Genomic DNA, 25,832 nt, shown 5'->3' on the forward strand with positions numbered 1-25,832 from the left:
GAACTCTTTCTGAAAAAGTATAACTCCTTTGGGTGGCTTGCCATTTCTTACCATATCATTAGCATTTCTGTTTTATGTGGTTTGAGGCTTATAGGAGGGCAATTTGCCACAGACATGATTTTTGTTGTTCTTGTTTCATCAATTTTTTTCAAGTAATAAAGGATATCAAGAATCAAAAGAAACAATGTTTACTGTCTTTCAAATATCAGAATCTTTGCAATCGACAGATTTCTGGTACAGTGCCATGTAACTGTACTTTGCAATTACCAAACGGCAACTGTTTAATGAAAATCAGAAATTGGATAACTGAGTGATTACTATCTTTTGTCTTGTGAAATCTAAAATGTCAAATATGGAATTTCAATATCTTATAAATGGAGGGGGGGGGGGGGTTCATCAATAACAGTCAGCCTTGAAAATCAAGTGTTTATTAAAATAAAATAATCCCTGTAAACTAAAGAATGTGGGTTAGAAGGCATGCGAGATCCATATTCTTCTCACTGAATGTGGTGAGTGAGTGGAATGGATCATCAGTAGACATTGCTTCAGAGAATGTGTTCAAAGGGAGATACGAGAGAGATTTAAGCAGTGTGTGACCTACAAGAGGTCCTCCCATTGCTGAGGCCTTGATTCCCTGGATGAGTCTGTATAATAATACTAAAAAAAATCAGCTAATGCCTTTTTATTCCTGTATAAGGAGTAGGCAAGGCTGTTTTATCCCTATCTAACTTTTGGAGACTGAGTGAGCAGTTCAATCTCCACTGGTAGCCAATCAGAGATAGCTGGCAAACACTAATTTAAGCAACCCACAGTAAAGAGACAGCTCAGCAAGTGCCACCATCTTGTGTTCCCTAACCCTAACACAATATTTTTAATGTCTGAAATACTGTGGGTTCTACGGTTGATTTTCTTGAGATTATGGGACGAAAAACCTGAGTTTCTGGGAAGAAAAACCCACTTGCCTGTGCCAGAGATCGACAAACTAAGGAACTGGTTGAAAAAAGGCTTAGAAAAAAAACGTTCCTCTAGTCAGCAAGTAGATTTGAATTTAAGTGTCTTCAGGTGGTTTAGCACTCAGGAGTGCAAACACCCTTACACTGAACCTAAATCAAATTAATGACCTAAACATAAAAAGAGTAAGTCTTCAATACTATAATAAAAATTACTAACAGTGATATATTTTATAGAAGTGCATACTTAGGCAACCATTAGTAAAAGTAAAGTAAGCTCTGTTATGTAGTTGACTAATTTAAAAAAAAAGAAAAGAAAAATGCATTAAGACAAGGTGATTCAGTAAATCACACTGTCAACAGTGCATACATGTTTGAATAAATTACTGCACACAGATAAGGTTAAATCTCATCACATTACATCAGCAATTCATGGTCAACAATAACCCAGCACTGTTAGTGCATTTTATTATTATTATTGTACAAGCACTTCCATGGAGTCCGAAGACTCGTCGCAGGAGACCCAAACTATCCACGCAATCTATCATATCTCTGCTTGAACCCATTAACAGATAAAGCACTCATAACTGACTCTAGTAACCAATCCCACTCATTCACAACTATCCAAGCAAAAAATATAGTCCTCGCACCCCTACTAACTACACCTTTATTCAACTTCCAGGGATGACCCTTTGTTCTAGGTCCAGAACAAAGGTCCCTCCAGCCAAATGCTGAAACATTTCCCCTGCATGAATCCTATAAAACCCTTTAAGCAACTTAAACATTTCTATCATATCACTCTCTTTTTCTCCTATCAGCCAACTTCTACAATCCACACACTATCTATCTTCATAGAGAATATTCCACAGACCACTCACCATCTTGGTCACTTACCTCTGAATCTTCTCCACTTCCTCAGACCTGAGAAACCCAGAAGATCCAGCCTGAGCACAGTAATCCACATCTGGATTACTGTGCTTAATCTTTACTAGTTAATGTGTTCTTTAATAGCCAAGTAATCTTATGGGCTACCTTAGCAAAATTAGCAATATGTCCTCTAAACTTTAACCCTCAGTCTATCACCACATCTAAATCTCTAGCTTCATCTATTTCCTGGAATACAGTGCCATCAATGTGATACACAGCTTGTAATCTATTTATCCTGAAATGCATATCTTTACATTTCTTTGCATTAAACTGACACCCATTATCTTTTGTCCATACTGACAGTCTATTTAAATCGTCCTGCACTCTCCATGTTTCCTCGATTAACTATTACTCTATCTAATCTTGCAACATGAGCAAACAACTAAATATTTCCTTTCAGGTTATTTCCTACATCATTTATCTCCAAATTAAACAGCAATGGTCCCAGCACCAAACCTTGCAGTACATCACCACTCAGTGCATTTTATTATTATTATTGTTCAACCTCTTTTCTATCCCTTCATATACTACTTTTCGATATCTGTCTAGCAACTACCCTCTTATCCACTTAACAAGTGTCATATCCATCCTCATTTATTCTAATTTGCATAACAGAGTTCCATGTGGTATTCTGTCAAATGCCTTTACAAAATTCAGACGAATCATCATGTAGCCATTTCCTTTATCCAACTCTGCTCTTACTCTATTATAAAAAGACAGTAAATTACTAAGGTGTGACCAACCCTTCACAAAGCCATGTTGCCAAACAGTCATATTTTTATCCATCCGTTCTTGAATTCTCTTTTTGAACAATTTTTCCAGTCATTTTACTACCACACCTGAGATACTGATTGGTCTATAATTTGCTATTGCAGTTTTAGAACCACCCTTATGCAAGGGAATTATTTTGTCCTCTTTCCATTCCCTTGGAATTCTACGAGAGCTGAGACTTAAATTAAAGAGCCTAGTCAGAGGCATGTCAGTTCCTTTGCACATTCTTGCAAAACTCTAGCTGATATCCTATTAAATCCCACACACAGCTGTATTTATATTGAGATTCTGCAATATCCTAAGAAACTCTAATTCATCCATCTCTGTTCCCACAATAGTGTCTGTCACATATGTAAAAGCAGTAACCTCACTGGGATGATATACCCCTTGCAAAGTAGTCATTCAGTAACTACACTATTTTATATGCTTCTGTCACCTCGTGACCATCATCATCACTCATTAAGGTTAATCTTCCATAGTGTCATTCTTCCTATTACTTGTCACATCGATAAATTAAACAGTGACACAGTATTAAAGACTAAATATGCAGCAAAACTTGAGATAGTGACCTTCTTCATTGATCATGAATGTTGTACATCACACACAGAGTACATAGAAACTACAAATCAAATTTCCATTTGGTTAACAGTGCTTTCAAACTTGTTTGTGAAATATTGCACCATAGCAGCTTCATGATGTAGCATCAGAAATGGCTAAAATTGTGGACATTACATGAATGGAAGTTTTAAAATTATAACAATCATGCACATTAAGGCTAATCTGTACCAAAGATTTTCTTTACTAGTCACTCTTCATCAGTGATAAGTACAAACTATATCTTGTGAGTAAGAAAAGTTCACTGGGACTATTTTTCCTCAATTCGATATAAAAATAAAAATAAATAAATAAAAAACAGAATGGAAAAAATAAGAGAAAAAGAAGAAAAAAATCTTGATTAGGAAGCTTTTAGCATTATACCTAACTGTCTGAAATGCGATTATAGCAGCCATAGGCCTAGTGAACAAGTGCAGTGTGCTGAAAGAGCTTATGTAATTTTGGTATTTATGACCAGCCTTTTATGTATTATAATATATACACAAAGGCTAATATATACTCAGTTTCCTATCTTAAAATTCTGTTTGTAACTCTTGTGTGAAAATGAGTTTTGCTAAATATATAAATGCATAAGCAAATCTTTAATATTAATAAATGATGGTGGAGATCATTAAAGAAAAAGCAACTACATCATAAATCTATGTTCAAACAGTAGGGATGATCATACATATTAGTATATTTTCTACTTGTCACTACAAATATTAGCAAAAATTAATATTTCATCGGAATGAACGGAATGAAAATTTTTATTCCTTCTCGACGAGTAGAAAATGAAGTCCAAATTATGAAATTATCAAACTAATCATTCTTCTCCAATTTATTCAGAAGCTCCTGATTACGATTTTCATGCATGCGTTCTATGCACTGATCAATTAATGCACGATTTGCTGGACTCTCTGGAGGATATAATTCCCGTTTAGTTTTAATAACCCAGTTCTCAAACAGTTGGGGTTGATTAAAGAGATAAAAGGTAGCGACAGGAAAAATCATATAAATGCTCATCCGAATCACTTCTAATTGCCAGTTTCCCATTTCCAAAATAACGTAAAATAACACGTTGATCCTAGAACTTTATAGAACTTTGAAAATTATGAATCACTGTTGCCGATCCCATTGATATTTTCACAAAACAATACTTCCGACTTAACGCGCACCAAAAGAACATACAACCTGAACGAAAATGAGAATTTGAGTTTTATTTTTGGCGAGTGACGTCATAGCGTTGGAGTGTCTGTATAACAACAACAACAAAAAAAAAGAGTTATTATTATTATTAGCAGTAGTAGTAGAGGCTGTGTGACCTCCTGGCAACGTCTCTGTTATCATAATATTAAACATTAAACCACCAGAAGAAAGTACGTTATAGTTCCCAGCGAAGCACTCAGGATTTAATCTTGGGGATAGCCGATTTAAACGGATAAAAATGTTTTTAGCGCACGGTCCGCCCGGAGCACTACTTCGTTCGCCTTGTGTTCACAGTAGCTGTGATTCCCGAGAGCTATAGGGTGTTCCCACCTTATGTGATCGCTAATTCCTAAGTAGTATAGAAACAGAAGACACGACACAATATAAATAATAAAATGAATTTTAATTAGGAAAAGATTATTGGAAATTTTTCTAGTATTTTTTTTTCATTTTTTGGGCGGGGATACCAGGGCCCCTTAACCCCCTCTGGGTGCGCCACTGATTGTTTCGATTCTAGACGCTGACTAGGGCAACCTTTTCTACTTCCGAGTTAGTTGATCATCTCAAGTACGAGCAATTATTATTATTACTACTACTACTACTAGTAGTAGTAGTATTAAACCTCTATGCAGTCAAAAGACTCATCACAGGAGGTCCTACTGCTAAACACACACACACACACACAACTTATCATACAGTGCCTTAAATATGTTCAGTGTATCTGCGTTCACGACACTCTCGGGAAATGCATTCAAATCACATCACTCCATGCAAAAATACTTGCTCATCACACTCTCCTTATACAGCTTTCAATAATGAACACTTGTCCTCTCCCTACCTTCACTCATTCTATGCAAAACCTCCCCCACATTAATCTGGTAATAACGCCTTAACACCTTATGTGTCTCAATCATATCCTCTTTTCTCCTCCTCCTATCCACCAATTTCTGCAAATTGCATTTTCTCAATCCATCATCATGCTCAACATTGCAGAGACCAGAAACCACATTAGTCAATCGTCTCTTGACCTTTTTCCAATATATTTTCATCTTCTTGAAAACCAGGTGACCAAATCTGTGCACAGTAATCGATATGAGGCCTGATCAGAGCCTTCTACAAGAGAACCATAGCATCCTTATATTTTTTTTTATACAAGTCAGTGCCCTCTGCATTATTCTGATTATCCACTGTGCTGTCCTGATAATTTTATCAATACGTTGCTGAAATTTTAGATCCTTGTCCACAATCACTCCGAAATTTCTCTACCTCTTCCAAGGTATTTCCGCCGATAGCGTATTCTACATTCCATCTTTGCTTCTCAAATTTCAAACCTTACACTTCACAGCATTTAATTGAAATCTCCAATTTCAATTCAATGTTGCCCACTAAGATAGAGTATTCAAGTCCTCTTACAAAGCCATGGCATGGGCATGTTCTCTACTCTGCATCACCTGCAAAGAATTGCACATGATGCAGTCACCATTCAGACTTGTCTCAATATCATTTACATACAAATTAAACAGCAACGGACCCAAAACAAACCCTTGGGGTACATTACTAGCAACTTTCCTCTTCTAGGATATCATTCCTCCATAGACGACTCGCTGATACCTACACAAACTCAATCTCCAGTCCAGTGTACTAATCTATTTAGTCCTATCCGCTCCACTTTAATTACTAGCTTATCATCTGGCAATTTATCAAAGGCCTTTGCAAAATCTAAAGATATCACTGTGTATTAGGTTTTTTTCTCTCCCAGTACTTGTGTTTTCAAACCCACGTCTCAAAACAATCGTCCATAAAACTCACGTAATTTTAGACATCAACAGTTCTCTTAGATCACGAGATGGAAGCAATTGTTAGAATGCTGTACATGCAACCCGTTGCCCTGAAAATAATAGATAACCATGAGCTCAGCTATGGGTTCAGCTAGGAGAGTTAAGTGGACTTCTTTCTAATTTCCAAATTATATATTGTGTGTGTGTGTGTGTGTGTGTGTGTGTGTGTGTGTGTGTGTGTGTGTGTGTGTGTGTGTGTGTGTGTGTGTGTGTGTGTGTGTGTGTGTGTGTGTGTGTGTGTGTAGGAGTTGCTTACAGCTAATGAATTAAGAGGAGACTTCCCCACAGTTTATATGGAATATAAAAAAGATCCACTGGGCTCCTCTTTCGATCCTATATTGTACCCTGACTTATCACGGTGCTTCCAGTTACCAGGTAAAATAAGACAACAAAAGAATAAAGATGGGATGGCAATTTGGGAGATTAACTGGTCATCTCGTATTCCATATGGATAAAAGTTAGATAAAGAAAAAACGGCCTCGTATACTGATTTTTAACTGATTTTTTTTTTTTAGAATTTGTATAGAATACGAGGATATATTGTTTAGCTCAGTAGAAGTGGCGTTTGCACTCTACGTGCTTGACCCCACGAAGAAAGACTTGGGTTCTTATCTAGTCGCCAACTAGAGGAACATTTTTCTAAGCTTTTTTTTTTCGACCAGTTCCCAAGTTAGTCGATCTCTGGCACGGGCAAGCGAGTTTTTTCACCCGAAAACTCGAGTTTTTCGTCCAGTAAACTCAAGAAAATTGGCGGTCGAACCCACACTATTTTCAGACATGAAAAATATTGTGTTATTTTTTAAATAACGAAACCTGTGGTGCGTTTATAATTAGAAGAAACACACGTATAAACCACAGTGAAAATTATTTAATTGTAAATATTTCATCCTAAGTATCTTAGGACATCATCAGTACAGTATTTAAACAAAAATGATGTCCTAAGATACTTAGGATGAAATATTTACAATTAAATAATTTTCACTGTGGTTTATACGTGTGTTTCTTCTAATTATATTGTGTTATGGTTAGGAACCATGAGATAGTTGCAATTTTAGCCATCTTCTTCACTGCGTACCGATTAATTACTTATAGTAATTAATCTATATCTGATTAGCTATATCTGATTTATTATTCGGGTTAGCTATATCTGATTTATTATTCGGGTTAGCTATATCTGATTGGCTACCAATGGGAATCGAACTGCCCACTCAGTCTCCAAAAGTTAGATGGGGATAAATCGGCCTCGCCTACTCCCTATATGGGAACAAAAAGGCGTTAGCTGAAATAATAAGCTGCTATGTCAGCTGGAGCTGTCACATAGTTACAAGGTTTAAGTGTTTTTGTAAAGATGAACCAGTGCAAACAAACAAATAACCTGAACGGAAATGAATATAGGCACTGCCAATGAAGGACGTTTCTTTGGAAAAAAACATGGAAAAACATAGGAATTAAAGAAGTATTGTGATGACATAGTTGGCTTTGCTGAAACTCAGAAGATCAAATCAGACGATATCTCCATAATGATAAGTATATGCTGATCTATTTATGCACTTATGATTGAGGTAAGATGTGAATTGCAATATTAACCTGCACATAAAACTTATTGAGGTGGAGCTAATTACAAGCCGAGTGAAGCTAGCAAATTTCAAAATAGAAACTTAGATATCGAGTCAACTGACACATTTAATATCGACTCTATGGAAGTAGAGAAGAAGGAGAATAATTTTCTGCATTAGAAAGGTCAGGCGATGTGAAGAAAACGAAAAACTGTTGGTGAAAACCATGACAGCTAATAACAATAGGACACATTAGCCAGATTTCTGCTCTGCATGTGACACTACATTTATGTTAATAGTTGTCAACACCAAGTTTTGATATAAAAAGTAAATAAATTCAGGTAGAAAGAACTCACACATACCAAACAAACAAAAAAATTAATATCCATTATGTGTAGCTCAGTGGATGTGACATTTGCACACCATGGCGCTTGACCGCATGAAGGAAGACTTCTTGGTTTCGAATCTAGTCGGCGACTAGAAGAAATTTTTCTAAGCCTTTTTTTCGACCGGTTCCTGAGTTAGTCGATCTCTGGCACAGACCATCGAGCTTTTTCTCCTGGAAACTCAGGTTTTTCGTCCTGTAAACTCAAGAAAATCGACTATAGAACCCACATTATTTCAGACATTTAATATGAATGTTAGGATTAGGGACCACGAGATGGCGGCACTCGTTGAGCCGTCTCTCTTCACTGTGTGCCATTTAATTAGTGATAGCCTTGGGCCAGCTATCTCTGATTGGGTACCAGTGGAGATTGAACTGCCCGCTCAATCTCCAAAAGTTAGATAGGGCTAAACGGCCTCGCCTACTCTCTATATACGGGAATAAAAAAGGCGTTAGCTGATTTTTTTTTTATGTCGTCATATAGCGAACTTTCATTTAATTTTGGACAAGATTAAAATGAGTACTTATTGAAAAGAAAAACGATAGTGAGGTTTTGAAAAGAATCAAAGTTCAAGAGCTATCGGCGACAACAATAAACTCAAATATAGATAATTATTATTATTATTATTCCTGATACCTCCAAGGAGTCCGAAGACTCATCGCGGGAGGACATCTTCAACTATCTCTACACCTTACCTCTACTACGAATCAACGCCATCTACCATAATATATTAGAGTAAACTCATATTAAAATTAGAATTAAATATACTCTATATATATAAAAAAAGATAAGCCGAAATTTGAAACGTTTTTATGTCACGTTTTTTGTCTTACCAGCTTACCAACCCGGAACTCGTGGGGGTGCGTAGGCGCCAGGGGGAGGATCCTCTCTAGTAAATATATAAAAAACTCAAATAAAGAGAATGTAGATAAAAATTACGAAAGCTAAATTATGTATAAGCGTAGCTAAACAGAATTAATAAGAAAATATTGAAATGATCATGGTAGATGTATTGGACAAAGTTGTTTAGAATTACACTAAAGCACCTGAAAGGAAAGAGACCAGTGTTATTTCACCAGTTAATTGATATCATACATAAATGTTCCCAGTTCTTTCAAAAGTATCATCTTTACCGACTGTGCATCCGATATTTCACATCCTTATTATTATTATCATTATCATTTTCACTCTTTTCATGGATTTAGGCCACTGTAGGCTTTACTTGGCCTAATAGGGCAGTGAAATTGATATTCAATCTTATTAAGCAAGAGATTCTTAAAAAAAAGTGATACTGACTTTAGCCAACCTCTAGTCTTATAATGGCATGCCATAAGAATTCATCGATTAAATAACTTTTAGCCATATTTAAGAATTTCGCAAACACGAAATGTTTTGTTTTCATTATAGGCATGAAATAGAAACCCAAGCCAAATCGCCTGGCGTTCTCCGTTTTTCATATACCGCCGTGTATTGACATATTCTGCTGATAGTCACTAATTTGTACATGATAACCTGACTCAGCATCACTTGTTACATAATGCACATGATAATCACGGCTTTTCCTCCCCTCCAGAGTGACTGTGATTTTCTCTTTGTTCCTTAATTAGTGTGTATATCAGTTCATATAAAGGAGTTCTTATTCTATCCACTGAGTAAGGAACGGAATTTGTAAAGAGGATTGAAAGAAGTGAGAATATAAAATTCCTGAGACTTTTAACTAAACTTCGTGAAACAGAGCTGATATATGGTAGAGATATAAAGCATTTCACATCAGTACTATCTTCAGTGTGGTGAGGAGGTGGAGCTTACGAACAGTCTAGGTGATAGATATTCTTCATCTCCCAGTGAAATACCACCTCCCAGGTCATTGGATATGTGAAGTGGCAAATGCGATGTTTGGTCTTCATATGTTTCCAGTTTCTGTTTCCCCTCCTCCCCTTTCTAAGTGATACTCTTCTGGGCCATGAAAAATATACTTAGAGAGCCATAACCTCCTCAATTTCAAGAAGTGCATCAGGTAAAAAGGTGGTGCTGCAGGCCAGCCGCCAGTTAGTGCACGGATCCGATTATGTCAGGAACGACTCATGTTGCACTTATACCTTCATCTGGTGGTATAGAGATCTTCAGTTTTACAGAGACAGACGAATTAATCTGACCTCTAGGAACGGAGAGAGAGAACCGTTATCTTGCTATTCCAAGGTAAATTGCATTTTTCGGTATTGAATGTTGATATAGTTTAGGAACTCCTTTAAAGAATGTGGTCGGTCGCATCAAATTCAGAACACATCATCAGTATACCTTTTCATAACATGACCTTGGCTTTAATGAAAGATATTAATTGCGATTCAATTTAAATGGCGGAAGATGAATACCGGCATGATGGTTCTTGTTGCGTAGAATGTTTTTGATTGCCGGCAATGGTTGGTCGATTGGTAGAGCCTCTGCTACTAATGGCTCAGTTAAGTAAGTTTGAGCGCAGTTAGTAGTCGGAAGGGATGCAATCGTTCGCTGCTGTTGGCACACTCTCCCTCGATGAGTCTTTGGACGCCCTGTAGGTGTTAAATAATAATAATAATAATAATTTCAGTGGTGATTAGTGAGTTTTAGATTTTGTGAATCTTCTTTGATAGCGGAATACAAAGTAAGACTTTGACTTTTGATGCAATTTTCCGTTTTATTCGCCATTATAAATATTTCTCAGAATTTCTGCTGGCAGGTCTCTAGACCTGCGGAATTTCTACTTGCGCTCATACGCAATTCCCCAATCACCACCTATTAGATTTAACAACGAACAGAACAGATATGGATAACTTTAATGATCTTCTAGATTATCTAAACAAAGATCACGCACTAAAACTATTTAAATCATTGCTTAAAAAATTCGATACGGAATGGCCAGGATTCCTAAACCTGTACACTCAACCAGATGAACCTGAAGATATCGAGGACGAAGTTGAAGAGATCAACAACACGTCCATCTCCCTACCTGAGAACCACATTCAGACAGACTTCACAGAAGAACACACGAATAAAAGACGCAGAACCGAGGAAAACGAAACACCCTCACAAACAGTGCCGGAAAAAAAAGGAAAAGGTCGCCCCCGGTAATTCTCCGTGAAAAAGAAAAATGGACCACAGTTGCAAGAAACCTGAGAAAACATAACATTGACTACTCCTGGGCCAGAAACAACGACGAAGGAGTAAAAATCCAACCAACAACAGTCACAGACTACAGAAGGATAACAAAAATGATGGATAACAACAAACTACAGTACCACACCTTTGCACTAAGCAGCGAAAGAAATCTCAAGGTTGTACTGCGAGGTGTCACTGAAGGCATTACCTCCGAGGAGATCGCGGCGGACCTCACCCAGCATGGCCTAACACCAATCAAAGTCAGCTGGATGCTTAGATCTGATAAATGACAGATGCCATTAGTATTAGTTGAGATCCAGAACATGCAAAGACGAATTTACGACATAACTGCGGTTTGTGGACTTAAGATAAGAACAGAACCACTTAGGAAAAGGGCATCAGCAGGGCAAGGCCATCGTTGCCAAACGTTTGGCCATGCCTAAAGACTAAGTAAAGCCAAGGTCAGATGCCTGAAGTGTGGTGAGAAACATCAAACCATTAAATGCTCAAAACCAAGATCCACATTTGAGAATGTGCCAACTGCGGAGGTCCCCACCCAGCAAACTACAAAGGATGCAACCACCATCCCAGAAATCACGGAAATACAAGCCCGTCCAACCTCCCCCAATCTGGACCACTCAAAGCATCTCAGCTGCACAGTCATCAAACCAACAAAACCCTATCCACAAAAGTCAGGAAAGGGCTCAACCTCCCATGAAGACCTATGCAGAAGCAGCCCGCCCAAAGGACACAATGCAGAGCAATCAAATAAGCTCCAACATCACAGCAATACTGACTGCCTCGCTAGCCACTATGCTGCAGCAATTCAGCAGAACAAACCCAACTCCATCCTTCACAAAGTGATTCCTGCAAGGAACCCATTCCATAATGACAGCACTCAATAATGAATAAAACAAAAGTAAAACCCAACTCGCTTCTAATTGCAGCCTGAAATGCCAACGGCCTCACCAACAAGACACTAGAACTACAGGAATTCGCACAAAGACACAACGCGGACATAATGCTGATCAACGAGACCCACCTAAGAACTGCCAACAACCCAAAAGTGAGAGGATACATAACGTTCCGAATGGATAGACTCAGCACCAGAGGGGGAGGCACTGCCATCTAGATCAAACCGTACCTCCACCACAATGCCATATCCTACCCACAGACTACCAACTTGAGACTACAGGAATACAAGTCCACACAAACAATGCTGGAAGCCTCAAGATATATGCTGCATACAACTCACCAAGCAACCCTCTACTGACAGCAGACCTGGATGCCGTCCTTGGCACCACAGACCCAACCATCATAGCAGGAGATTTGAACGCCAAACACACAGCATGGTTCAGCTCCACCAAAAACAGAAGTGGACGCATACTACACAACTACTCAACACTTAATTCAGTTGTGGTAACAGGTCCCACTGAGCACACTCATTACAGCTCTCATGGCAAATCAGATGTACTTGACATAGCTATCCTTAAAAACATCAGTTATCAGTACCAACTAGAGATGATCAATGAACTATCATCTGACCACAACCCCATCCTGATCAAACTTGGCACGCAAGACCAATTGGCCCCCAGCACACCTTCATATCAAGGGATAGCCTAGACAAAATCCTACCAGAATACATTGGCCCTGTACCCATCATCCACAAAAAAGAAGAAATAGATGAAGCAGTAAGCAATCTAACAAACCAAATCAAAAAAGCACTAGAAGCAGTCACCAATACCACAACCGATCACCCAACCAGACGCTCCCAGAAAATATCATGAACCTCATCAGAACAAAAAACAAAGCCAGGAAAAGATACCACAACACAAGAGTCCCACAGGACAAGAAAACATTGAACAACTGGAACAACAAAGTCAGAAAAGCACTTCAAAACCACAGGAATCAGGATTGGGACAATAAACTGTCATCACTCAACCCAGAAAATTACACAATATGGAAATTTCTGAAGATCCTGCGCATCAAACGCAACCCTCTATCCCCCATGCAATCTGCACATGGAACGGCGCACACTGATAAAGAAAAAGCAGAAGCAATAACAGAAAACCTAGAAAAACAATGCAGTCCATCATATGACAACATAAACATCACCCACATATATAAAGTCCACCAGCAGGTCAAGCGTACCTTAAGACAGACCTCAGACAAACCAGACAGCATCACCCCCACTACTCCAATGGACCAACATCATAAAACATCTAAACAACAAAAAAGCTCCAGGTCCAGATGGAATTACAAACAAAATCATCAAACTACTTCCTCGAAATGCTATTGTGCACCTGGTTAACATAACCAATGCAATACTGAGGATACAACACTTCCCCACTACATGGAAAACAGCCGACATCATACCAATAAAAAATCCAGGAAACAATCCACAACCCCCCCCCCCAAAGCTACCATCCAAGGAGCCTCCTTTCCAATCTAGGAAAGATTGCTGAAAATATCATCCTCTCAAGACTACAAGAAAAATTAGACCAATTAGCAATAATTCCAAACGAACAATTTGGCTTCCGCCGTGAACACAGCACAGTGCAACAAATACACCGATTAGTGGAGCATATCAATCAAGGATACAACTGGAATCTTCACAAGCTGCAGTCTTTCTGATTATTGCCAAGGCCTTTGACAAGGTATGACATCAAGAATTACTCTACAAACTCATTCAAGCCAACATTCCAACAAACTTTACCTGTCTAATATAATCATACCTTACTGACAGATCCATGCAGATAAAAATAAATGGCACCATTTCAACTAATCGCCAAATCCTGCCAGGAGTACCACAGGGATCCCTGTTGGCTCCTTTACTTTTCATAATCTACGTGGCTGACATTCCACAGAACCTGAGGACTACCATCACAGCCCTATATGCTAATGACACAGTTATAGTGTGGCCCAGGTGTGGGCGCAGATGAGATCTCTGCGCCCACACCTGGCGATCAGTTGTCTCCAGGACACCATTACAAAGCTAGAGAAATGGTTCTCGGACTGGAGGATACAAGTAAATCCTATCAAAAGCTCAGCTATACTATTCACCAGATGCAAAACCTTCATCCAAGATAACATTCAACTCCTCGGAAAAAAGATACCATGACAGACAAAAACAAATGCCTTGGAGTACAGCTAGACAAAAAGCTAAATTTCAACAGCCACATCAAGCTCATAGGCACAAAGACATCCAGAACCATAGCCCAGCTCTATCCCCTGATCAACTGCAACAGCAAATTGGATACACGCAACAAGCTGCTACTTTATTATTATTATTATTATTATACACCTCCAGGGAGTCCAAAGACTCATCGAGGGAGAGTGTGCCAACAGCATCGAACGATTGGTCCCCTTCTAACTACTAACCGCGCTCAAACTTACTTAACTGAGCCATTAGTAGCAGAGGCTCTACCAATTGACCTATGCTTCACCCAGCAAGCCAGTAACGTTGTTGTTATTGTTGTTGATATTAATTGCTTTTTCCTCAAAGGTTTTTCTGCTTTAGCAGTGTGCCTACACAAGAGGTTTAACTTATTTCTAAAGAAACGTTATCTAAAAAAGTTATATCACTCTTATATGACCTCTTCCATAATTCTGGTTACTTTCTTTTTAGAAATACTTATTTACAAACAGACCTTCGACTTGGCCATGGGCAATCCATTATCTCGTATATTATCAAATTTATATTTAGAAAGCTTTCAGGAAACAGCAATCAAATTTTTGCCTTTAAAGCTGAGGTTATGGCAAATGTATAAGGATTATATTTTCTTAATTTGGAGCCATGGACCAGATTCTTTAAAGGAATTCCTGAGCTATCTCAACAATCAACACCAAGAATAAAGTTTACCTCAGAATTGCAAGTTAACGGTTCTCTTCTATTCATTCATTATATCAGAACTTGTATGTCAGAAACACTGAAGATCCCTGTTTATAGAAAACACACACTTACCACCAGATACCTTGAGATTCCAACAGATACTGTGGAGTGAATGTGTGCAAAAAGTGTAAAGAATGTGAGGATTTAAAGAGTGTTTCAGGTCGTGTGAGTGATAACATTGTCGAAAGTGAGAATCTAGATAACAGCGATATTAGAAGTATGAATGAGGATATTTGCAAAGTAGTACCTGATAGCTGTGAGAGTGGCGTTGTAAGAGAGAATGAAGTTAAGCATACAGAACGATTGAATGAATCATCGGAAAATAAAAATGATGACACTGATTTCATGACATTGAGTGAAATAGCTCTATTACGCGGAGCGATACATGGAGTAAACCAGCAACTGGAACGTTGGCAAAAATCTTTAACAATCGTACCGACTAATAATCGGCAAAAGTACGATAGAAAAAATAAGTGTATGATAGTGAGTGTAACCAAAATGAAAGAGCGTGTGGTGTATGGAAATTCCCTAGTAAGAGGTGTGTTAGTTGAGAGTTTAACAAATTCGTACCAACCCGGTGCGACCGTAAAGAATGTAAGGGAGTCATTTAAAATGCAAAAACAGCGGGTGAAGGAACTGATAGTGGTAGCGGGTACAAATGATTTGAAAGGAAACAAAAAAGCTATGAGTGAGGATGTGAAGAAATCGCTTGAGGTAGCAAAAGAAGAGAGTGAGATAGTTAGGATGGTGAGTCTGCTGCCACGGCATGACAGTATAGAAGGCGGGTCATAATTGCTAATGCCTTTATGCGTGGTGTGGAATTTCTGGATGTGTGGAATGAGTTCGATGAGCGAAAGGATTTATATAAAATGGATGGATTACATTTGAATCGATTTGGTGTGCAGAGACTTGAAAAGGTGTTGTCGACTGTTGTGGAAGTGAATGTACAGAACCAGGAAGCTAGAGTTATTAAGGTGGGGGGAGTAGATATACAGTCCTTAGGGAGGCAGTTCAGTGTGTGAATGTGTGTAATATGCCCAAGCGAGTAGCAAAGACCACAAATCAAAATGGGATAGTTAGTATAAGGCATCAAAATAGGGATGGGACAAATCGGCTTCTTCAGCTCATGTATACAAATGCCAGAAGTATTAGGAACAAGAAGGAAGAATTTTTAGCCTTGGTTGGCACTTCCAGACCACAGGTTATTGGCATTAGTGAAACATGGCTGACAGAAGATAACACAGCTAGTGGGATTGAATGTCAGGGGTATGGTGTGTTAAACAGAGACAGGGAGAATAAAATGGGGGAGGTGTGTTATTGATGATAGCGGATGAGCTACAGCCAAGGAGAATAGAAGTGGAACTGCAAGATAGAGATAAGAGCACATTTGAGGCTATTTGGTGTGCGATTGAACTAGCAGAACAAAATATACAGTCGGGTGCTGCTATAGACCAGGTGATGGAATAGATGGTGGAGATAGTATTCATAAGCAAATAGAAGAAATGAGTGCAAGGAGGGTAATTATTATGGGATATTTCAACTATGGTAACATTGACTGGGAGGAGAGGACACACGGGAGGAAGGAATTGGATTTTAGGCGGTTATTAAAGGATAACTATCTGCGACAGCATGTAATGGAAAATACTAGGGGTCAGAGAGTGCTTGACCTGGTAATTGCATCTGAGAATTTGACTGTAACGAATATGACCACGTTGCCACCAATTGGTGAGAGTGATCATAGGGTCTTCACTTGGCTAAAGGTGTGGAATTTACAATTAAGACATGGTACATGTGGAATTATCGGGCTGGTAAATATGACAAGCGTGGAAGATTGATTGGTTCAGTGCCATGGCATGTACAACTAAAAGGGCTAGAAGCTGATAGTGCATGGGAGCGGTTAAGAAGTGTTTGCATGAATTAATGGCTGACTGTATATGTAGAGTCCGAATAATAAATCATGTAGGGGTTAAATGGATGAATAACACCATTAAGCTTGAGTTGCAAAAAAAGAAACAACTATCGAGGGAATTTAAGGAGAAAGGTGACCGACAGGCACATGAACGGTATAAAGCGCAGGCCAGAAGGATTACGAGTGTGGTAAGAAAAGCAAAAAAGGATTATGAAAGAACATTGGCCATGCTGGCTAAAGAGAATTCTAAACTGTTTTTTCGATATTTTGCAAGTCAAAGAAAAAATGTATATGGCAGAATGATTTTAAAGAATGCCAATGGTAGGGAGGTAACCGAATCCGTTGATATAGTTAAATTACTGGGCGAGCATTTTGCAAGAATATATCTTCTAGGTGGTGACATTGCAGAAATGAATGAACCAATAGATTATATGGGAATTGTTTTGAATGAAGTGGAGGTGGGTAGTCTATTGCAAAACCTCAATGTCAATACATCTGTGAGATTGGATGATATACCAGCTCGTGTCGTACGTGAAGTCGCTAAAGAATTGTCAGTACCCTTGACCATTCTGTTTAATCTGAGTCTCGGGTTTGGGTTAATCCCGAGGGGGTGGAAAGAGGGGAAAATAGTTCCACTGCATAAAGGAGATTCCAAGACTGTTGTTGTAAATTACTGACCGATTAGCATATCAGGAATCGTTGTCAAGGTCTTGGAGAAACTAGTCAAGAGACGAATACAGGATTCGATAGATGAAAATGGGATTCTGTGTGGGGGACAACATGGTTTTGTGAAAGGGTAGATGATGCCTAAGTAATTTGCTCTCTTTTTATAACAAGTAATGAGTGGACTGGACAAGTGTAATGGGTTTTCAGTGGTTCTACTGGACCTTGCCAAGGCGTTTGATAGGATACCACATTGTACTCTAATCAATAAACTGGAGCAGATGGGTATGGATAGGAGGGTGGTTGATGGAGAGATACCAGAGAGTGGTTTATTCACTCTAATGTGGTTTATTCAAGAGTGGAGTCCAAAAGATGGCATGTGACTAGTGGTGTGCCACAAGGTTCTGTTCTTGGACCACTACTTTTCAATTAGTTCATTAACGATATAAGAAAGGATCTGAGAGGAAGTGTTCACTTGTTTGCTGATGATGCAAAGTTGGGTAGAGCAATTGTGAGTGCACAGGATGTCAAAATTTTGCAGGATGATTTGGATAGTTTTTAAGACTGGACTAAGGAAAATGGATGTCAATTCAATGTGGAAAAGTGTAAGGTTATGCATTTTGGAGTGAAAAGATTAGCTGCAATATATCAGCTTGGTGGAATCGTGCTCCAGGAGATTGATGAGTTCTGGGATTTTGGAGTGTTGGTGGATAGGGAGTTGAAGTTTAGGGGGCACATTGCCAAAGTGGCTAAAACAGCTCATCAAATCACTTGGTTACTGAAAAATACTTTAACGAGTAGAGACAAACAAGTTATTGTTCCGCTATATCGAGCCCTGATAAGACCCCATCTGGACTACTGTGCCCAGATATGGGCGCCAGGGTTTCTTCTTGATGGGGGGTGGAGAGGATCCAGAGACGAGTGACCAAGATGATGGCAGGTCTGTGGAATGAACCTTATGAGAACAAATTGAAGATTTGTGGGTTGCAAAAATTGGTTGATAGGCGGAAAAGTGGTAATATGATTGAGACATTCAAATTACTGAAGGGTTTCTATAAGATTAATCCAGAAGATAATTTTGAGAATAGGGCTGGTGGTGGGAGGACTATGGGCCATACATGGAAGCTGGGAAAAAATGTGGTTAACAGGGGTGTTAGAGAGCTAGGTTCTTTACTTGGAGAGTGGCAAATGAGTTGAATAAGCTACCAGAGTCTGTTGTGTGCTTTGACCGTGAATGAGTTTAAGGCGAGGTATGATAGATACTGTGTGAAAGACGAATAGTTGTTCTTGACATGATGTTAGGGCCTCCCTCGATGAGTCTGTCGACTCCTTGGAGTTTCGCGTAATAACAGTAATAATAATAATAATAACACCTTCATGGATAATTTCATCATTATCCGCTCCGAAACCTTGGCATCATTTCTACATTAGGTAAACCCACCTACTCCCTCCTCAGTGAAGAAGAGATCACCAAAGAACAACTGTTTCATCTTACAACCTTTCAGAAAGACGATTATCCTAAGCAGACTGTTGATGTACTGTTTAATTCAGCTGCTAACTGTGCGGAATATAATACTAATATAATAGGCGTTTGCAAGTTAATTATAGTCACAGTCTCTATTGTAATGCATATTTTTGTACTTCTCTTTTCATGTTTGCACCCGATGAAGTTTTCTAAGAAAATGAAGTTAATTATGCCTTCAAATAATAAACATTTTTTTTTCTTTCTTGGTACAGGAACTGTGTAGTTCAATGGAAGTAATGTTTGCATCCTCTGCACTAAGCAGCCAATCGAATTGCAAGTTTAAATCCAGTTATCGACAAGAGGCAATGTTTCTAAGGCTTTTTACGATCGCTTCCCGATTTTGTCGATCCCCTGCAAGGGCAAGGGTTTTTTCTCAATCAATCTCGGGATTTTCGTCCTTATATTACTATGGATGACACTTGGATTTACCGTTACACACCAGAATCCAAACAGCAGTCAAAACAGTGGACAGAAGCCGGTTGTTCTGCTCCAAATAAGACAAAGTTGGTTCCATCAGTAGGAACGTTCATGACTTCGATGTTTTGGGATGCTAAAGGCATTTTGTTTATTAATTATCTTGAAAAAGGGTAAAACAGTAACCGGGGAATATTATTGCGATCATTTATCCAGACTAGAAGAAAAAATTCGGGAGAAAAAAAAACGGTTTTTGTAGAAGAAAAAATCATCTTTTATCAAGACAATGCACCTGCCCAGAAAGGTGTTTTGGCAATGGGAAAATTAAAGGATCTGCACTATCAATTGTTGGAACATCCACTCTAATCCCCAGATTTGGCTCCCTGTGACTTCTGTCTCTTCCCAAAACTAAAATTCTTTCTTGCTGGTCAGCGTTTTTCTTCGAATCAAGAGGTGATTGCAGCTGTAGAGGGATATTTTACAGATCTTACTGAGAACCACTACAGGGACAGGACAATGGCGCTGGATCATCACTGGAATAAATGTATTAGTCTTACGGGAGATTATGTCGAAAAAATAATTTTGAAATTTTAATTTTTTTTTCATTGTAGGCCAATAACTTTTCAGACCGCCCTCGTATAATAATATTTAAAAAAATACGAAAAGTAAATTACATATCCTGTTCATAGGCTCGAAGAAAAATAGCATAACATGAAATGGTTCAAGTACAAGGATTCAAATCTCGTTTGACAGCAGTAGAATTTTTTTAATTGACAGCATGGGTTTGCTAAAGGAAGATCGTGTTTTAGCAATCTACTTACTTAATATAATAAGGTGAAGAATACATTGCACAAGGGAATGCATATACAGAAGCATACTTAGATTTTGCAAAGGCTTTTGATAGATTGCACTCGACAAACTAGTAGTTAAATTGGAACAAGATGGGATTGGATACTGATTACGGTGTGGGATTAGAGATTGGCTGCCTGATAGGTATCAACAGATTGTGTATCTGGGTGTGATACTACATGACAGGAAAGTCGCTAGTGTCGTGCCCCAGGAATCTGTGTTGTTGCCATTGTTGTTTAATTTGTATATAAACCGCATTGAAATGGACTTAAATGGGGATATACAGTTATTTGCAGAGAATGCAAAGTTGGGGAGAATTATGAGAAGTAGATCAAATGTGGCTTTGCAAAAGGATCTAAATTTACTGTCTGAATCGGAAGTGTGTGTGGGAATTCATGTAAACTGTAATGTTTTAAAATTTTGAAAGTACAGTTGGGATGCAGAGAATATGATTATGGTGATATTTTAGAGGAGTTACAGAAGATGAAAAATCTGGCGTGATGGTAAATAGCGCCTTGAAGTTTCGTGAAAATTTTGCTAAAACTGTGAGGACAACATGCAGATTATGGAAAAGATGTGGAGAAAATTGATGTTAAGAAGTAATGATGTTTTGATTTCATCGTACACGACTTTGATCATGCCACATGTCTATTACAGGACTGAAATTTAGTAGGGAGGTTTTCAAAAGGATGATAAGATGTTGGAGAGGATTGAGAGACGATTGTCTAATTTGGACTATAGTCCTGGAAAGTGGAATGTGCGGACAGATTGAGAGAATGCAAATTACAGAGCCTATTGGATACAAGGAAGACGGGAGACATGATCAAAACATATAAGTTGGAAAAGGGTAGTTAGCAGATTAGGGTGGATGAGAATTTTCATAGAATAACTGGAGACAGGGAAAACTTGAGGCTATCCCTGGAAGCTGTATAATGTGGGTGTGAGCAAGGGCTGTGGAGTGGTCTTTCTGCATGGAGACTGCTGGCTGATTGGAAGCATTGCCTGAGAGTATGGTGAGTGCAGACACAGTGAGTGCATTTAAGTTGAGATATGGATATATTAAAAATATTTAAATATTTAAAAATATTAAAATATTAAAAAGAAAAGCATAAGTAATCTACTAATAGATGATAAGCAATGAAAATTAATTTATGGTATTGAAATACACGGCGAAAGATGGAAGGAATACATCGACGAACTTTATGCAAAAATGAAAGAATAGAGAAAATTAAATTAGAAAAGCAAAGTGAAATATCAACAGAAGATTGAAATCATGAGGTAGTAAAGAGAGAAGTAGAAGCAGCAATTAAGGAATTAAAAAGTGTTAAGATGGAAGGAGTGGTTGGAATTCCTAGTGAAATCCTAAAACAACTGAAGGGCAAACGTATAACAGAAACATGGAAACTATGGAACTTCATTTACAAAACAGAAAAATGCCTAAAGATTTCACAGAGTATTCTCATACCAATTGAAAAGAAAAGCAATTCTACAAAGTGCAGTGGCGATAGAACTATAAGCGCACTCTTGCATGCCTCTAAAGTCGTCGATTTAACATACTTAGCAGTATGTTAAATCGACGACTGTATAATGGAATGGAGTATTTTGTGGGGATGATCAGTTTGGAGATGCAATTGGAGTAATAAGAACCATGTAAGAAAGGAATATAGAAGTAAATACAGAATTTTATATATGTCGATATTTTTCAAGGTCGATATTTTATATCGACCTTGAAAAAACGTTTGACGTGGTGAAATGGGAAAAGCTGATGGAAGTAATACGCAATATACGATTATATTAGAGAGAGCGAAGGATTCTAGCTGAATTATATATGTACCAGATTGCCATAATAAAGAGAAAAGCAGGAAACACTAAAAAATGTATGATTGGTAGAAGCATAAGACAAGGATACTGCCTATCACTGACGCTCTGCGATATATTTACAGAAGAAATTATAAAAGCATTTGAGGAAGAGAAAAGAGGAATCACTACTGGAGGAAGAACAATACAAAATATAAGATTTGCAGATGATCAAGCAATATTAGCTAATTCTGAAGATGAATTGAAGCATCTAAGGAAAGAATTGAAAAGTATATGCAAAAAATATGGTATGGAAATTAACCCATAGAAAATCCTTCCAGGAATCCAGGAAGTGTTAGAGTGGTGATGATGAATGGAGCAAATGTAGAACAAGTGTGACTAAATAAATACCTTGGCAGTATAATACAAGAAAATAGAAGACGCGACATGGAAATAAAATAAAGAATTAACAAAGGAAAATATGCACTTTATAGTAAGAAAATTTATAACCGCCTAAATTTGTGATAGACAGGGGCAGGCTATTTCTAATTGGCTACTGGTGGAGACTGAACTGCCCACTCAGTGTCCAAAAGTTGATAAGATATAAAGATCTCACTTACTCCCTATAAGGGAATAAAAAGCATTAGCTGATTTATTTTTATTCATTTATATTTAAAATGAATAAAAACTAAAATAAAAGGCTTATTAAATGTTGTCTAGTGTATAATTTTATATGGATCGGAAACGTGGACAATTGGGAAAAGAAAGAAGCTAAACTGTTCCAGGTATTTGAAATATGGTTGTGGAGAAGAATGGAGAAGATAAAGTGGACTGAAGAAAATTACAAAGAGTTGAAGAAGAAAGGAATTTACTAAAGACCATAAGACAAAGAAAAAATTATTGGATAGGACCTGTATTAAGAGGAGACAACCTGTTGCAAAGAATGATAAAAGGGAAAATTGAAGGAAAGCGACCAAGAGTAAGGAGACGACTAATGATACTTGATGATATAATGGGAACAAGAGGATATCAATAAATCAAGGAGGAAACAAGAGATAGAGGAAATTGGAGGAAGAGAATTTCCTGTGATACCTGTCAAGAGACAGAACACTAATGATGGTGATAATAATGAAGCTATGTGAAAGTGGGACCTACCACGATGAATTTCCTGACTCCATGTAGATCTATTTTAATCATCATAATAAAAATAATAATAAAATCTCTAAAAATGGCATAAGCACCCTTTCATCAAATTAAATAGAAAACTGTATTTATTCATTGTAGTCTAGAAAGCAATTATGTGGACAGCTTCCACATCACTTCCTACAACAACGTTGTCTCATCGTCGGATTCTCACATATGTGATATAATATTTATATCAACATTAATTAAGTTATTAAAACAATTTTATAGAGTATTAAAGGTCTTTTTGTTATTTGTTACCAGAGAAGTGGCACTTTTTAAAATTTTACTTGCAGTTATTTATCTATTTATTATTATTATTATTATTATTATTATTATTATTATTATTATTTAGCCTGTGTAGCTCAGTAGAAGTGGCGTTTGCACTCTACAGCGCTTGACCGCACGAAGAAAGGGTTTGGTGGTTCAAATCTAGTCGCCGACTAGAGGAAATTTTTCTAAGCCTTTTTTCGACCGGTTCCCGAGTTAGTCGATCTCTGGCACGGGCAAGCGGGTTTTTCCTCCAGGAAACTCGGGTTTTTCGTCCCGTAAACTCAAGAAAATCGACCGCAGAACCCACATTATTTTCAGACATTAAATATATTGTGTTAAGGTTAGGGACCACGAGATGGCGGCACATTTGAACCGTCTCTCTTCACTGTGTACTGCTTAATTAGTGATAGCCTTGGGCCATCTAGCTCTGATTGGTACCAGTGGAGATTGAACTGCCCACTCAGTCTCCAAAAGTTAGATAGGGCTAAATGGCCTCGCCTACTCCCGTATACGGGAATAAAAAGGCGTTAGCTGATTTTTATTATTATTATTATTATTATTATTATTATTATTATTATTATTATTATTATTATTATTATTAGAGAGCCTGTGTAGCTTCGTAGAAGTGGCGTTTGAACTCTACAGCTCTTGACCGCACGACAAAAGGCGGTCGAATCTAGTCACCGACTAGAGGAACTTTTTCCTAAGCCTTTTCTCGACCGGTTCCAGAGTTAGCCGATCTCTGGCACGGGCTATCAGGGTTTTCCTCCCGGAAACTCGGGTTAATTAGTGATAGCCTTGTGTCAGCTATCTCTGATTGGCTGCCAGTGGAGATTGAACTGCCCACTCAGTCTCCAAAAGTTAGATAGGGCTTAAAAACGGCCTCGCCTACTCCCTATACGGGAACAAAAAGGCGTTAGCTGATTTCTTTATTTATTATTATTATTATTATTATTATTATTATTATTATTATTATTATTATTATTATTAAGAGAGATGTCCAGGAAGACAAGGACTCATTGAAAGAAGCCATATGCTACTTGCACCAGCTATCGTGATTATTCTTGAATTCATTCACGCTGTTTGCACACAACATCCAATGGCAATCGATTCCAATCAATCACCACCCTAGGAGAGAAAAATCTAGCCGTTATCCCCTTTCTGAGCGACATTCATTCTTAGCTTGCAAGGATGCCCTGTTTCCTACCCTCCATGAAATAAAAAATTACATCTACTGAAATTCTGTATAACCATTTCAGAAGTAAGTCTTAATCATATCACACTCTTTCACTCGTTTGCTAGTGTCTACACTCTACAATTTCGCAATATCCATTCATAATCAGTTATTCACAATGCTGGCATCATTTTTAACATCATTATTAAGGCCTTGTAAAGAGGGAAAATGACATGACATTCTTATCTTTGCAAGTACATGTTCGTTTCATCATTGCAATTATCTCTGGAGTTATATTTGCAATCTTTGCTACATAGCCCTGAACTTCAACTTCATATCTACTAGCATTCTAATCTCCCTAACCTGATCAGTTTCGTCTAGCATAATCGAACCAATATAATGCAACAATTGATATCAATTCACTGCGAAATGCTTGACTTTACATTTACTGACATTGAACTGATATCCATTTTGCCAAACCCACATTTCGAGCCCATTCAGATCATCCTGCAAGTACAGAATATCAGCAGAATTCCTGATTACCCTACCTATCTTTCCATCATAAGCAAACAACTGTGTGTGTCCCATGTTAAATCCTTCCCAATATCATTAAAGTACAGATTGAATAACTGTGTACCAAAGGCATCCTTGTGGTACCACACTAGTTTCCTTAAAATTATCTGACTCACCCCCCCCCCCCAAATACCACTTTTTGTTATCTGTCATTCAGCGATCCTCTTTTCCATGCTAATATATTATAATTCAAATCCATACCATTCAATTTATGCAAC

The 25,832-nt window shown here is 38.0% G+C and overlaps 1 protein-coding gene across 1 annotated transcript; it reads right to left on the minus strand.

Moving 5' to 3' along the window:
* Window positions 1-3,823: 3,823 nt before the first annotated feature.
* On the minus strand, window positions 3,824-4,471 carry LOC150093798 (protein PET100 homolog, mitochondrial). The gene has a single exon (XM_090413059.1). It carries the CDS (start codon window positions 4,293-4,295, stop codon window positions 4,062-4,064), a length of 234 nt encoding a protein of 77 aa, XP_090269185.1. The 5' UTR covers window positions 4,296-4,471; the 3' UTR covers window positions 3,824-4,061.
* Between the last annotated feature and the right edge of the window lie 21,361 nt (window positions 4,472-25,832).

This window comes from Typopeltis vanoorti, chromosome 23 (assembly GCF_054136105.1).
Source record: "Typopeltis vanoorti isolate ZY-2024b chromosome 23, IOZ_Tvanoo_1.0, whole genome shotgun sequence".
Taxonomy (NCBI): Eukaryota; Metazoa; Arthropoda; class Arachnida; order Uropygi; family Thelyphonidae; genus Typopeltis; species Typopeltis vanoorti.